Source organism: Panthera uncia, chromosome B4, assembly GCF_023721935.1.
Source record: "Panthera uncia isolate 11264 chromosome B4, Puncia_PCG_1.0, whole genome shotgun sequence".
NCBI lineage: Eukaryota > Metazoa > Chordata > Mammalia > Carnivora > Felidae > Panthera > Panthera uncia.
The window spans coordinates 16177379-16193692 of NC_064809.1; the positions used below are offsets into that span (position 1 = coordinate 16177379).

At 42.8% G+C, this 16314-nt stretch overlaps 1 protein-coding gene across 1 annotated transcript in view; it reads left to right on the forward strand.

Moving 5' to 3' along the window:
- The first annotated feature begins 506 nt into the window (after positions 1-506).
- MRC1 (mannose receptor C-type 1) overlaps positions 507-16314 on the forward strand; it is a 98027-nt gene continuing 82219 nt past the window's right edge. Inside the window, exons 1-2 of the mRNA XM_049626864.1 lie at positions 507-861; positions 14524-14925. Coding sequence (XP_049482821.1) covers positions 801-861; positions 14524-14925 — 463 coding nt within the window. The 5' untranslated portion in view covers positions 507-800. The remainder of the gene's footprint in view (positions 862-14523; positions 14926-16314) is intronic.

Below are 16314 nucleotides of genomic sequence, written 5' to 3' on the forward strand. Positions count from 1 at the left end.
ACAAATCTTGTGTCACTGTTTTCTCTGTTTTTCTAGAGCAAGCCTTCTAGAACTTTCCCTCTCGTAGCCCTGCTGAGATTCCCTCTTAGGTTTAACCTCTCACTTTTCCTCTGGCCAAAGCACCAAAGCTCTGTGAGAACTGTGTCTTTTGAAGCTAAGAAAAAAGGGGACTCTAAGCAATGAATATAGAGAATGAGGGGTATCTGTTTCAGCCCTTAAGAAAATGTCTCCAGCGTCAAACTGTCCTTTTCAGTGCCTGTCATTTCTGTCCCTTCAGTGTGGGGTTGGCTGCTGAGGCACCGCTGGTTCAGCTGCTTCTCAGAGGGAACCCTGGCTCTCTGGCCCAGGTAATGACCTCTGGCTGGCTCTTCACCAGCCCCATCTGAGCCGGCCCTGAGGCACAGAGCTGTTTCACTTCTCCCCTTCCCAGCTCGCCCAGCCTGGCTCCGCGTTTCTCACCATCACCCTTTCACCAACCCCCCCTTCCTCACCCCTCTCCCCCATGTGTCTCTTTCTTCCCTTCCTCTGTGTCTGCTCTTCTCAGAAGTTAGCTTACAAAGCAAAGTTGTAACTTTGAATTCCTGTTTTTCCAACTACCCTCATGTGACAGGATATCTCCTTATTGGAGGTTTTCCCTAATTTCAGAAGCCCTTTAAAAGTGAGAGCTTCCTCCACACTTCTTTTCAGCAGGGCAGCTCTGAGAACACAGTAGGGGAAGGGGTGATTGGGTGCCTGCGTTGTCTGGCTTCCTGCTTACCCCCTCCTCTCCATCAGTGGAAGGAAAGGATAAACTCTGGGCCATGAGGCTGTCCCTGCTCCTGGTTTTCGTCTGTCTCATTCCAGTGACTGTGCAGCTGTTGGGTAAGTTGACCGAGGTGACGGCTTTCTGACTTGGGGCCTGGAGGAGCACCTTCCTCTTTGGGTCAAGGTTAGTGGGGTCCTTTCAACGCTTGCGGTGAGGAGGAAAGCAAAAGTCCTCTGCGCCACCAGCTCTGGGGGAACCTGGTCGCCTCCTCCTGGCTGCCGGGCCTGGAAGCTGGGGACCTTGAGCCCAGAGGCTGCTTCTCAGGCCAGATGTGCCACCTGGTCCCGCAGAACCCCTGTCTCCTCCTGATATCCCCCAGTTCCCATTGTTCCTTCCCTGGTCTGTTCTCCGAGGGATTTCCTCTGTGGTTTGTGCATTCTTGCTTTCAGTTCACAGTATTTCTGTCTAACCTGCAAGAAATAATCTTGTGAGTGTTTTGGGCCACAAGGAGGGCGGGTCCTGGTGTCTTTCCTCGTGGTGGGTTTAAGGACAGGATCGTAGATCATCCTCCAAGGAGGGATTCCATGAGATTTTCACAATGCTGCTTTTTGCCTGTGAGCAAACCTTTTAATTGTCCATAGTTTTTATAGCTACAAATTTCACCCTTATCAGTTTTCTAAGTTGTTCAAACTGATTTATACTTGTTTTCTTCCTCCCCCCCCCTTTTTTTTTCCTGGAGACTGGCGATTACTTAGGAGGAACAGATTCACAGCTTTTCAAATCCTCAAAGACATTATCAAGTCTCTCTTTTCTGTCTCTCTAGACTCAACCTGCTTAAACTTCAGAAAGAGGGTGCCAGTTAGAATTTGCATTCTCAGTTCCCTTTGGAAATGAGATGGAAAGGGCTTCACCTTTGAAATTCTGGTTCCTGATCCCCCCGTTTTCTCCCAAATCAGCACACGCCATCTGTGCCCCTTCTGTGCCAACGGCACTTTGTGTTCTCCATGTAACTGTGGGGGCACAACTGGGACCACACAGATAACACAGAAACCCCAACCACCAGGAGACTGCCCGGGGAGAGTGCTGACCACAGAAAATGTGAAATCATGACGAGCATTAGGTTGCAGTGATTATAAAAACACAAGCCAAGGCACCCTGCCCCTGCCGGGAAACTACTTAATTATTCTGTGTTTTCATTTCCTTGTTTATAAAATGGGGAGCATGATGTTATTTGGCCCTGTGTTTTGTTTTCTTTTTTAATTCATTAAACATTTTTTTAATATTAATTTTTTATTTTAGAGAGAATGCATACACAAGTGGGGGAAAGGGGCAAAGGGAGAGGGAGAGACAGAAAGACAGAGGGAGAGAATCTTAAGTGGTCTTCATGCTCAGCACGGAGCCTGATGTAGGGATCAGTCCCATGACTCTGAGATCATGCCCTGGGCTGAAATCAAGAGTTGGACGTTCGAATGACTGAGCCACCCAAGTGCCTGTTTTTGTTGTTTTTAAATTTATTTATTTGTTTAAGTAATCTTTATACCCAACGTGGGGCTCAAAACCATGACCCCAAGATCAAGAGTCCTATGCTTTTTTGACTGAGCTAGCCAGGAGCCCCTATATACCCCTTGTTTTTGCAAGGATTCAGTGAGTTGCAAAATGTAATTTGTTTGTTTGTTTATTTATTTATTTATTTATTTATTCATTTATTTTTGAGAGAGAAAGTGGGGGGAAGCAGGGGGAAGAGAGAGAGAGAGAGAGAGAGAGAGAGAGAGAATCTCAAGCAAGCCCTACGCATGGAGCCAATGCAGGGCTCAGTCCCACAACCCTGGGATCATGACCTGAGCCAAAATCAAAAGTTGGATGCTCAACCAACTGAGACACCCAGGCACCCCTAAAATGTGTAGAACATAGGATGGCCCATAGGAATTGCTTGGCAAGTGCTAGCTATTAAAACAGGGACTCTGGTTCCCACAATAATCATTAACTAGCCAATAAAAGCAGTATATTAAGCATTTAAGCGAGAGATTTCCCAAGAAACCAATGCTGAGAAAGATTCTTGGAGCTTAAGAAGATATTTGGCCTTATTCCTGGCTACAAAGCTTATCTCTCAATGTGTAAGGGGGGCTGGAGAGGAGATGCTTAACGTAAGCAAAAGAACACCATGGGGTGGGTCTAGAGGTTTAGACATCATCACAGTATTCGTGTTGCAAATCTGTCTCATGGAAGGGAGTTAATATATTCTTCATGGGCCCCAAAGGTTAAAACTAAAGCCAGTGAAAAGCTTTTAAGAGTTGCCATGTCTCAAATAGAATAGTCTGGTTAGGAGTAAGTTCCCTGTCTCTGAAGGTCTTCAGTTGGAACCTGGACGAACAATTCGAGGGTTCTGTGTGTGACCTGAATTTCTAACCCAGGGCAGTCCAACAGAAACATCATTGGCCACATTATGGAGCCACACTCAAAAAAAAAAAAAGTAAAAGAGAAACAGTTGACCTTGATTTTACGAAGATACGAAGGTATTTAATTTAACCCAATATATCCAAAATATTGTCAGTGAACATGAATGACAATAAAACACTGGAATAGTTTCGCACTCATTTTTTAAAAGTTACATTTTCAAAACACAGTATTTTATACTTACAGCCATGCATCAGTTCAGACTGGCCTCATTCAACTGTACAATAGACCCTTGGGGCCAAGGGCTACCATATTGGGCAGCCTGGCTACTAATTTTCTTTATATTGACTCTTAGTGCTTTGGGGCAAGAAATGTTTCTCAACTTGCTTAGGAATTTTCCCCTCCTTGAGACAGCAGGATGCCTTACTCTGATGAATGTCTTCCTCTTCAGAGGCACGAATACAGGGGAAGCAGGGAGGTGCTGAAGGTGATTACTCAGAGAATAAAAAGCAAACGAAAACATGGGTAAGGGAGCTCTTTCCCCAATTTTTTTTTTTTTCAACTTGAGAACCTATAATTCTGATTTTACCTTTTTCTGGCTCAGGCAGCACATGAACAGAGGTTAGTTGCTGCTGCGTTAGCAATAGACCAAAGGTTGTATCAATTCCCTGCACCCCCTGCAGCCTCTTCCCTGGCTCCCTACCCATTAAGGAAATCCGTGGAAAGGTCTCCCTACTGTCTGTCGTGTATTCTTTTTTTCAACCCAGAACCCTTTGTCCCACCTTCCTGAGAGCATCCCACATCATCAGCACCGTGAACATCCACACCATACCTTGAGGGGCCAGGAGGCGAAGCTTGAGGGGGGGCAAGTTCTTACCCTTCTTGCCCTGCTACCCATTCAGCAGGAGGAATCGCATTCGGCACCAATGTTTAGATCTCAGTGGGGATGTCGTCACAGTCAGACACGGTGAGAGATGCTCAGACACGATGGTTGGACCTCAGCAGAGAGGCTTAGCTCAAAATGGGATGGTCTGACTCACAAGCAATGGTGTGTTGGTAAACTTAACAATTGGTTCTCAGAAGAAAAGCACTGATGTGGGGCACTTAACCAATTGCCATGGTGGAACATTCCTGCCATGGTTGATTTCAAACTACCGATGTGATGGCCCTGGAGGCAGAGCTGGAAAAGATGCCAATAATAGGATCTCACTAGCCAATGAGTGTAAAATTACAGTGAATTTGACCTCTGGTGGTCTTGTGCTGCGTCCAACCTCCTTGTTTTATAGGTAAGAAAACTGAAGTCCTGACATGTTAGGTGATCTTTCCAGAGTCTCACAACTAGTTACTGGCACAACCTGTTTAGTGCTTAAGACTCCTGACTCTTAATGGAACATTCTTTCTATTAAACAGAAGCAATTTTTTTTTTTTTTCTGAATGAATGATTGGTTTAATACCAATCTAGGATTTCTTCAAGAAACTATTCCCCACTGCTGTTCCCTTGGTCATTTTAATTTTCATAAAATTTTCTTTATAATATTTCTACTTTTCTTGATTTCTAGTCCCGTTGTTTCTTCCTTTACTTGTGACTTCTTTTAGATGCCAGATTTAAGACATACTTTCTAAAGTTATTGAGCAAAACCAAGTCCTTATCATCTTTCATTTTTCAGTTCTTGTTATATTTGTCTATTTTTCCTGTTAGTGTTCCAAACTTCCTCTGATTTTTCTGAAATTGAGAGATGGAGACCTGGCTGTGTAAGATATTGCAGATATAGGTAAGATGGCAATTGCCTTGTTACATGACAATTCAGCGCCTGAGGAGGGTGTTGAACCAAATTTCTAGGTAGGAAGAGTCATCATTGGCTAGATGTGAACTTCACAGAGTCAAATGTGTTCAACCTCAGTTAAAGACAAAGACACCTGTCTTCAGAAAGGAACTACAGGGGCACCTGGGTGGCTCAGTCAGTTGAGCATCTGACTTCGGCTCAGATCATGATCTCGTGGTTCATGAGTTCAAGCCCCACATCGGGCTCGCTGCTGTCAGCCCGTCAGCTCAGAGCCTGCTTTAGATCCTCTGTCTGCCTCTCTCTGCCCCTCCACTGCCTGCACTCTCTCAGAAATAAATAAACATAAAAAAAAAAAAAAAAAAGGAACTAGAGATCACAGGCATCCTTTGACACTCACATCTGGTCTCTGAGACTGAATCCCAAGCAGCTAAGGGAGAACTAGGAAGTCACAGAGGCCACAAAAGGAGTTGAACGAAAGGAAAGTAGTTTCTACTTCCTATGTGTCTCTACATAGCAAAGAGGGAGTCAAACTGATGTGGAGATGAGAACAGTTGTGTCCTCTTGCCTCTTGGCCACCATCAAGCATTGTTGGATGGAAAAGTCGTGTGGGTAGTTTGATCTAGAAGAGTGTAGTGGAAATCAGACTGACCAAAAATGAGCGTAAAGAAGGTAAGAAAGCAAGTGCCCTTTCAAAAAGAATTGAAACTGACATGGAAAAAATAATGCATTCTAAGACAAATTTGCCCAGTTACAAACCAAGTTAAGGTCATTCAAGCTAAGAGCACTTTCAGATCCTTTATCACATTAATTAATCACTTTCAGGTCTTTAATCAGATCCTTACAACAGCCCGTGGGGTAAGATGGGTAAGGGGTAGTAGCCGGCTTTTACTACAGGAGAAAACAGGCTCAGAAGTCAGCTAGCCAGGAGGGACCAGAGCCTCTCTGCCAGTGTCTTCTGACTCTGAGGCTAAGAAGTAGACAGGAGTTACCAGCCGGAGTGTGTCGACCAGGAAAGACGTACATGTGCTCAAAACAACAGTATGTCAAAGAAGGGCTTAGTCCTTCTGTTTGTACCAATTGTTTAGACTTCTCACCTGGGGAGGGGAAGGAGGGCATTAACACTGGAGCGTTTACTATATGCAAAAGGACATGCTGCGTGTCTTACCTCACTTATCTCATTTACAAGTTCATAGCAACTCTCTCAGGGAACATTATTATCCCTATTTTACAGATGAGGAAATCGAGGCTGGAATGATTAATTTAACTGAGGCAACACAACGAGGGAATGGTGGAGCCAGAATTTGATAACACGTTTACTGACCCCAAAGAATATACCTTTCTCCACCACATCACGTGCCTCTTGAGTTTGGAAACTCTGTAGTCTCCACCATTTCTGTTCTTCTGTCCCTTTCTCTGGGCTGCTGCAACATCTCTATCTGCTCTAGTCGCTTCCTGTTCTAAACCACTTCACGCTGTCTTCAAGACTGATTTCCCCCAAGTCAATGAGAACAGTTGCCGCGTTTCTAGCAATTTCTGTGTCAGGAACTGTTCTCGGTGCTTCACTTAGATGATCTCACTGAATTCTCGCAACAACCAGCAGATCTTGTTATTCTCCCCTCATTTTTCAGATGGGGAAAAGGAAGCACAGAGTGGCTTAGGAACGTGACCAAAGTCACACAGTCAGTGAGCGTCAGAGCTCTGATCGTGTCATGATCAGAGCGACGCGATACCTAAGGATTAATTAGCACGGCTGCGAGGGGAAGAAGATAGAGTGGCATAGTGTCAACACCTTACCTACAGATTTTGCTTGTCTGTCTGAGAATTGGGGGAGAGGCTGGCATTCTGGGGTTGAAGATCCAGGAGAGAAAGGAAAGGAGAACGTGTGGAGAGACAGAAGGGGATAGAATCTAGGATATGGGTAGAGAGATCAGCAGACCGAGGGAGACCTGCTGAGACAAGAATGAACTAGCCCAGGAAGGGTAGAGATATTCATATCTTTAGGAAAGGAGACAGGAAGTTGGAGGAATGTCTAGCTCCTGACCTCTCCTTTCTCCTCGAGGTCATAACCCATATTGGATTCATAGCTGTACCTCCCCAAATAGCCGAACGCAGTGACTTAAATTATTGGGTTCTCTGAATATTTGGTGAATAAATGAAGGAGCAAAATGAAAAATAAAATAATTCTCAATTTTTCCTCTATCTTTTTTTTATTTATTATTTATTTATTTAAAACAAATTTTGGGGGCGCCTGGGTGGCTCAGTCGGTTGAGCGTCTGACTTTGGCTCAGGTCATGATCTCGTGGTTCCTGAGTTCGAGCCCCGCATCGGGCTCTGTGCTGACAGCTCGGAGCCTGGAGCCTGCTTCAGATTCTGTGTTCCGTCTCTCTCTGCCTCTCCCTGACTTGTGCTCTGTCTCTGTCTCTGTCTCCCTCTCAAAAATAAACATTAAAAAAAATTAAACAAATTTTTAATGTTTATTCATTTATTTAGCAAGAGAGAGTGCACACATGCATGCACATGAGAGGCGGAGGGGCAGAGAGCGAGGGAGAGAGAAAATCCCAAGTAGGCCCCGTGCTGTCACCACAGCCCAACACGGGGGGACCATGACCTGAGCCGAGATCAAGAGTCAGACTTCTGACTGACAGAGCCACCCAGGCATCCCTCCTTTATTCTTTTGTTCAATCTTCCTAAACCTAACACTGTAATCCTTAGTCTTCTCCCTGCCCCCAGCACTTGGCATAGTGTTTTTTTGCATATACTATGTGCATGATAAATATTTGCTTTTTGCCTAACTTCAGTTCTGGGAGGACGCATATGTAGGTTTTACATTCATTTACTGAGGCTTATGAACAGATTTCTTTGGGTTGCTCAAGACGCTGTCTCTGACGGTGATTTGAGTGAACTAGTTTACTTGGGAGACAGTCCCAGGAAACACCAGCAGAGGAGTGGGGAGCTGAGACCAGAAGGGAAGGAGCCAGTGACCACTGTGGACAACTGGGGTTCAGCCCTGCTGGGGCGCTCTGGGGGACAGTGTAGAGTATGTGCCTTAGCATCATCCCGCCCACCATGCCGGGGATTTGGGGCGTTTATTCATTGATTGCTATCAGTCACTGGTGAAGGGCTCCTCTTGGGGGGCCTTAGTTCTCTGACCTTTGTCTTTGCAGTGTGTAGGCACAGTGGGGCGGGGGGCTGTGATGACCAGAAAACGTCCCCCAGGCTCACAGATGTTGTGCTGACGTTGGGGAGTGGGGCTGCCATGCACCGAAATGGCAAAAGGCAAGAAGAAATAAGTGGATTCCACTTGTTTTCTTCTTTGCCAGCTTCTCTATCTTGCGAAAGATTGCGTTTCGTGTTTGCGTGTCAGCGTCTTATTTCTTGATACTGGGGAAAGTCTGCAAATGTCTAAGGAAACATAGCATATAATAGTCATATCTGTAGATAGTCCCATTTAATAACCTAACTTTCTTTGCTTGTAAATTCAGAAATCTAATTTATTTGCTCAATGTTATGGAAAATTTTAAAACTGTTAAAATATGTTTGAAAGAATACTCATACTCATGTTACTGGATATCTCCCCTTTGGTTATGTTGACTTGAGATATTGAATTGAAACTTACTGCTTCTTTCCCAAGTGTATTTTGACCTTTGAGGTTTCTGGCTTTGAATTAACATCAGGCGGTGTGAGTTTAGTGGCAGGGAACTTGTCTCTGGTTTGTCCTTTACAATGTCACCAGCACAGTGCCTGGCACAGATGTGTTGAAGAATTAATATGAGATTAGGCAGATCGAGTTAAGATGGAAGGAGGGTCTCTTCAATTCTGCGAAGAAATTTCTGATGTGTAAGTATTTAAAAAGCAAAAAGAGGGGCGCCTGGGTGGCTCAGTCGGTTGAGCATCCAACTTCGGCTCAGGTCATGATCTCGCAGTCCGTTGATTTGAGCCCTTTGTCAGGCTCTGGGCTGACAGCTCAGAGCCTGGAGCCTGCTTCGGATTCCGTGTCTCTCTGTCTGCCCCTTCCTGGCTCGTTTCTCTCCCTCTCTCTCTCTCTCTCTCTCAAAAATGAATAAACATTAAAAAAATAAAAAGCAAAAAGAAAGAAAAATACTCATTCGATCCCATAATTGAGATGGCAAGGAAATGTGTTGTCTTCATGTGTTAGCTTTGCAGTGCTTACGATATCAGGATTACTCTAGACAAAAAAAAAAAAAAAAAAAAAAAAAAAAAAAACACGAATGTTTGTACATATAAAACATTGGTGGTGTTGATAGTGGCAAGAATGGCACAAAATGCCTTTTGGTCAAGGCCTTGAATCACTTTCAGCAGAAGAAATGTGACCTTTTAAATCAGAGACACTGCGCATAGAACCATGATAAAAGCAGAACTCCGTGTTGATAGTTGGGGAGAGGAATAATGTATGACTGTGAAATCATAAAGTGATAATTTTACATTTCCTTATATTGTTTAACAATGACAATATCAAACTTACACTGCTCCTTACTGTCAAAGATAAATAAAGGAAATCAGAATAGATACGCTTGAATCGAAATAGAAGCTTTTCATTTGCAAGTACTCCTTAAAAATATTTTTTTAATGCTTATTTATTTTTGAAAGAGAGAGAGAGAGCAGGGGAGGGGCAGACAGAGAGGGAGACACCGAATCCGAAGCAGGCTCCAGACTCTGAGCTGTCAGCACAGAGCCAGACGCGGGGCTCAAACCCACAAACTGTGAAATCATGACCTGAGCCAAAGTCAGACACTTAACCAACTGAGCTACCCAGACACCCCTCCAAATACACCTTTTATAAAAGTTTATAAATTGCTCCTCAGTAAAAATAAATGTTCAGAGGGAAAAGTAACATTAAATATACTCATCATCCTCAGTCAATTACTAAATAAAATAATGTATCTGGGTTACTAGTCAAAATGCTTCAGACTTAATTAATATTCTTTCATGCATTCAACTAATATTTGTTGAGAGGCTAGTATGCTCCAAAAAGAGAGGATAGAGTACTGAGCCAGAAAGGCTAGCTCTTTCTACTTGTAGAATTTGCATTTCAGTAGAAGGACACAGACAAAATATAATTAAATGGATTTTTTAAAGTTTATTTATTTATTTTGAGAAAGAGAGCATGTGTGGGCAGGGCAGAGAGAGGGGAGGAGAGAGAGAAGCCCAAGCAGGCTTCAGCACAGAGCCTGCTGATGTGGGGCTTGAACTCGTGAACTGTGAGATCATGACTTGAGCCCAAAACAAGAGCTAGATGCTTAACCGACTGAGCCACCGAGGCACCCTGATAACTGAAGGGATTTTTAAAAAAGAACATATTTTAAGATGGTTATGAATATTATGTAGAAAATAAAAGAGCACAATTAGGATAGTCTACTCACTAAGGAGTTGACACTTGACCTGGGACCTTCACGAGCATCCCAAGAATAGGGAACTCAAAATACGAAGTTTCCAAAGTGGAAGCGAAGCGTTTGAGGAACAGAAAGGTCTGTGGCTGGAAGGTGGTGGGTGAGAGCAGGGATGGCCGGCTGGACCATGCCTCTCCTAGTGAGCTACGATGTGGAGGCTGGATATTTTTCTCCTCTGTGCAGCCATGCACTCTCGAAGGGTTGACACTGTTGGGAAAATACCGTTAAAAACAAAATCTCCTCTCAACCTAGAAAACCTCTCCACAAAGGTAGAAGAAAAAGAAAACAATCTGATTACTGAATGAGCATTCAACCAGAATGCAATGCACATCATGGGCAATCTGCTAGAGAGACTGCAAAGACAGACAGAAATCTGACTCTATTATACCGTTAAGTGGGAACAACCCATTACATTAGGTAGGATTTGAAATTCGGAGTCAGGTGGCAAATTAGGCCCATCTCACCCAGGAAACTCCTTATATTGCTAGGCAATATAAGGAAACTTAAAATTATCACTTCATGATTTCACAGTCATACGTTATTCTTCTCACCAACTGGTCAACACAGAGTTCTGCTTTTATCATGGTTCTGGGTGCAGGTGTTATCTTCTTTGATAATTGCATTTCAAAGAGAGGACGACCAGAGTTAAGACTATGGTGGCATGGTCTAAGGCAGTGGCCATGGAGACAGACAGAAAAGAATGGATTAGAGTGTATGTATTAGGGTTCTCTGGAGAAACAGAACCAATAGGATGTGTGTGTATCTCTCTCTCTCTCTCTCTCTCTCTCTCTCTCTCTCTCTCTCTACCTATCATATATCTATCTACCTACCTACCTATCATCTACTATCTATCTATCTACTATCTGTCTGTCTGTCTATCTATCTATCTATCATCTATCTATCTATCATCATCTTCTACCTATCTTTTGAGAAATATTTAAGGAATTAGCTCATGCAGTTGTGAAGGCTGACAAGTCCAAAATCTACAAGGGTAGCCTGGCAGACGGGAAACTCAAGAAAGAGTTGACATTGCAGGTCAAATCCAAAGGCAGTCTGGAGAATTTTTTCTTTTTCAGGGACCTCAGTCTGTTATCTCTAAAGCTTTTCAGCTGACTGGATGAGGCCCACCCACAGTCTGGAGGGTAATCTGCTTTACCCAAAGTCTACCGATTCAAATGTTAATCTTATCAATCAAACAAACAAACCTTCCAAGCAACATCCAGACTGGGGTTTGACCAAATTTCTAGGTACTGTGACCTAGCCAAGCTGATACATAAAATTACCTATCACAGTGTATTTTTGGGTAGAGCCAATAGATTCTGCTTTTGTTCTAGAAAGTGAAGGAAAGCTGAGAATCCATGATGAGTCCTAGGTTTTTGGCTTATGGATATGAATGGATGATGGTGCCATTAATGAAAAACAGAAGATTGGATATTTGGTCATTAAGTGCCATCATATGCAGAGAAAAATTAAGATGGAGCCACAGATTAAAATTAGTTACATAAATTACAAGTCAAATAAGTATAAAAACCTCTGAAGGAAGAACACTCACTGTGCCCAAAGACATTCAAGCACCTTACCTTAAACAGCTGGCTATGAGCTGGTTGCGTGACTGAATCTGAGTGGTTCATAAATGCTGGCCATGCAGTGATGGATGCCAAAGTATGAGATGGAAGATATTATTGTTGATGAGATAGATGTTACTCAGCAAAACTATCTGAAAAGTGGAAAGTATGTGAAGATAGGAAAACAACAGTTGGGATGGAAAACACAAATTAAAGGTAAAGGGCTGTAGAGATGAGTTCAAAGATCTATATGACAAAATTTGTAGACTTCATTACCGTTTAATTTTTTTATTGAAAAATTTTTAATGTTTATTTATTTTTGAGAGAAAGAGAGAGAGAGAAAGAGAGAGACAGAGTGCAAGCAGGGGAGGGGCAGAGAAAGAGGGAGACACAGAATCTGAGACAGGCTCCAGGCTGTGAGCCATCAGCACAGAGCCTGATGCAGGGCTCGAACTCATCAACCGCGAGATCATGACCTGAGCCAAAGTTGGACGCTCAACTGACTGGGCCACCCGGGCGCCCCCAGACTTCATTATCATATTCTATTAGAGGAGCCTAGATTTACATTTGTGTGTGGCAAATTATCATAGTAATTGACTTCTAAACTTTTTGTTTTCCTATCTCCTGTGTTTTATCATGAACAAAACACCATATCATGAGTATTTTCATTTTATTGCCAATGCAGAAAATTCCTCATCTTGTCACATGAGGACATAGGCAGTAATAAGATGAGATCAAGTCTGGGAAGGAGTTCAGCTACTTGGGAGGAGCTGCAGCTTGGGCATCGCATGTTCCGTTGACAGATGTCAACTCCGGAGAAGCCAAAAGGAGCAGGTGTTCTGAATTGAGACTCTATTGAGTCCCAATTCCAAGAAATCAAACCAGCAGAAACGAGAAACCCAGCTGAGGAACCCGGCTAAAGTTCAAAGTGGCACCAAATTAGGAGCCCAGACGGATTAGAGGCAGGAGGTCTCTCTCGAGTGTGGGACGAGAACGGATATGGGAGCGAGGCAGGGGAAAATAATCTTTCAAGGCAAACGTCCATTGTAAGCCCTAAATTGATGGTCCAAGAACTGACCTCAGAATGTAAGTGGTGCTAACCCCACAGGGGTGTTGAGGACAGTAAATAGAATATGGCTTGTGAAAATGTTTTGTAAACTGTGAAAGGACTCTGCTAGTGGCACTTTTATTCCTTTGCTGTATTTCACTGATGGTTTGATTAAAAATAATGAGCTAATTTAGTCAGACCCTCAAACATCTGCAATACTACGGGCTCATTTTGAAAGACCAGTTAAGTAGGAGGAGTTTAGTAACACTCCAGAAGTAGTGTTTGATATTTAGGTCATAAAATGAAAAGTCAGTTCTTTTCATTAGTCTATTCTTAAAAAGACAAACAAAAAAGAAAACCCTTTACATGAATTCAGTTTTGATGTAAGGGGAAAAAATATGCTTACCAGATCCTTTTTTTCTCCTCCTCTTTCTCCTCCTCCTCCTCCTCCTCCTCCTCCTCCTCCTTCTTCTTCTTCTTCTCCTTCTCCTCCTCCTCCTTCTCCTCCTTCTCCTCCTTCTCTTTCTCCTCCTTCTCCTCCTCCTCCTCCTCCTCCTCCTCCTCCTCCTCCTCCTCCTTCTTCTTTTTGGCAAGAGGAAGTTCACTTTTGCCAGCTAGCAGCTCTGTACTATAAGTATAAGCCATCTCCACACACTAATTTAAATCATCAGCCCCAAATTACGAGACTAAAACAACACCGTTATATGTAGTTATTCTCATAAATATTCCCTCAAATGGTATAAGAACTTGCATTTATTTAACCTTTACTGCAAACTTGACACATTGTTACACTTGCAGGTACATTTTTGCATCTTTTTGTTATGCAAAGGCTATCTTGAGTATGCCAATAAAATGAAAGTTAAAACTATATAATAGATACTAACTTACCTCTAGATGATAGATCTCTAAGTTACCTATTGTTGTAAGGGAAAACAAAACAAAACAAAACAAAAGTCTTCTCTAGTAGGGCTATCCAGAAAGCACTTCGTTCAAAAATTTGCTGGATATAAAGGCAAACATTTCCTAAAATAAAATCAGTTATTTTCAAAAACCTCCCTAATGTTAGAATTCGAATAGAGTTTCCTCTATCTCAAAGAGAGTAGCGGTGAATCAGACTTCAAAATTCTATTCCAGGGAACACATGCACCTAATTTTATAGCTTATTATATTCATATCTAACTTTTCTTTTCTCAGATGGATATTATTTCTTTCTCGGTTATCTAATTTTTATGTTTACTCCACTACCCTTTGTGTGCATTTAAGGCAGGCCTTTTCCTAAAGCTATAGGAGTGAACTCGCAGGTCTTGAGGATTTCCAGCTGATTGCTGGGGGCCATGCGACTGGCCCTTCCCCCTGTCTCTCTCTCTCTCTCTCTCTCTCTCTCTCTCTCTCTCTCTCTAGCTTCATGGACCCCCTACCCCCTTCAAGGGAGCTGAGTTGTCTCAGGCAGAATTCATATCACCCCTTCTCCCAGGATCAGTTTTACGGAGGAGACATTAGGAATTTTGACCTAAACTATTCTTTGTCACATGTATCCCCTTAAACATCTTTTCTTTCTTTCTTTTTTTCTTTTAAACAGACACGAGGCAATTTTTAATATATAATGAAGATCACAAGCGCTGCGTGGAAGCATTAAGTCCCAGCGCGGTCCAAACAGCCGTTTGTAATCAAGACAAGGAAACACAGAAGTTCCGATGGGTGTCTGACTCGCGGATTATGAGTGTGGCGTTTAAATTATGTCTGGGGGTACCATCAAAGACGGATTGGGTTGCTGTCACTCTGTATGCCTGTGATCCGAAGAGCGAATTTCAGAAATGGGAGTGCAAAAATGACACGCTTTTGGGGATCAAGGGAGAAGATTTATTTTTTAACTATGGCAATAAACAAGAAAAGAATGTTATGCTTTACAAGGGCTCCGGCTTATGGAGCAGGTGGAAAATCTATGGAACCACAGATGATTTATGCGCCAGGGGTTATGAAGGTAGGAAGCATGGACCGTCTTGCCTTCCTTCTGTCACATTTTTCTCATCTTCTTAGTTGGAACCTAATTGGAGAAAATAGGCATATTCTTATTTAATCGTCGTAGAATTAGTAACTGATGATGTTTGCATTTTGAACTATCTTCTATGAAAACATGACAGTGAATACATGGTAAAAAGTCCTGAATGATGCTTTAGCAATTTATAATTAATGGAAAGACTGTTTGTTTTTTTTTTTGAGAAAAGGCTTTTATGTGAGGTTGGTTCCTTAAGCTCTTGAAAGTTAAATAAAATCAGAGTATTTCGTTTTCTCTGATCTTGGCCAAATTTCATTCCTCTGGTGGCTGTGCACAGAAACAACAAAACAAAGATAAAGCAGAACTTGAAGCCTTTTACAAAGCTTTCTTGAGTCAGATGATGTTATCAACACATTCCAGGTTTGGACACTTGATTATTTGGGAGTGTTATCTACAACAACCTCAAGGTCAGAGGAAGAGCCTGCCTTTTGGGATAAGAGATTACCTGTTTCCAAAATTACTATGTTACTGGGGCTGCAAAGATTGCTTGAACCTGGTTATCATAGCTAATCAGAGCACCAGAGTTCAGTCTTTGTGAGGCTGTAACATGTCAACTTTCCATTTTCCTTCTTCTTTTTTGAAATTTTAAAATGTTTATTTATTTTTAAGAGAGAGAGGTGGGGGGCGAGGGACAGAGAGAGAGGGAGACACAGAATCTGAAGCAGACTCCAGGCTCTGAGCTGTCAACACAGAGCTCGATGTGGGGCTCAAACTCAGGAACTGTGAGATCATGACCTGAGCTGAAGTCAGACGCTTAACTGAACCACCCCGGTGCCCCATCCATTTTCCTTCTTTATAAAGAAGAGGGAGAGCAGAAAGAGAGAGAGAGAGAAAGTGTTCAGAAAGAGACTATTCGGGAGCATTTATTGAACATAATGAAAGTTTAGAAGTCATAGGAGAGATAACATTTCAAGAGAAACTTGGTTGAAAACTATAGCCGGACAAGAGTGAACCAAAGTTGAATGAGTTAAATTTCACAGATCGTAAAATAGTCCTGAGGGATTCAAAACACGAAGATTGGTGCTAAGACATGGGACTTCTTATTTCATTTAAAAATACATCACTGGAGGGGTGCCTGGGTGGCTTAGTTGGTTGGACACCGGACTTTGGCTCAGGTCATGATCTCGTGGTTCCTGGGCTCAAGCTCCGCATCAGGCTCTGTGCTGATAGCTCAGAGCCTGGAGCCTGCTTTGGATTCTGTGAGGCAAGTATGCAGAGGGTTTAGCATAGTGGTTCTCAAACTTTAAATATGCTTAAGAATCACCAGGAAAGCTTGTTACAAGTGAAGATACCAAGGTCCCCCCCTACCCGGAC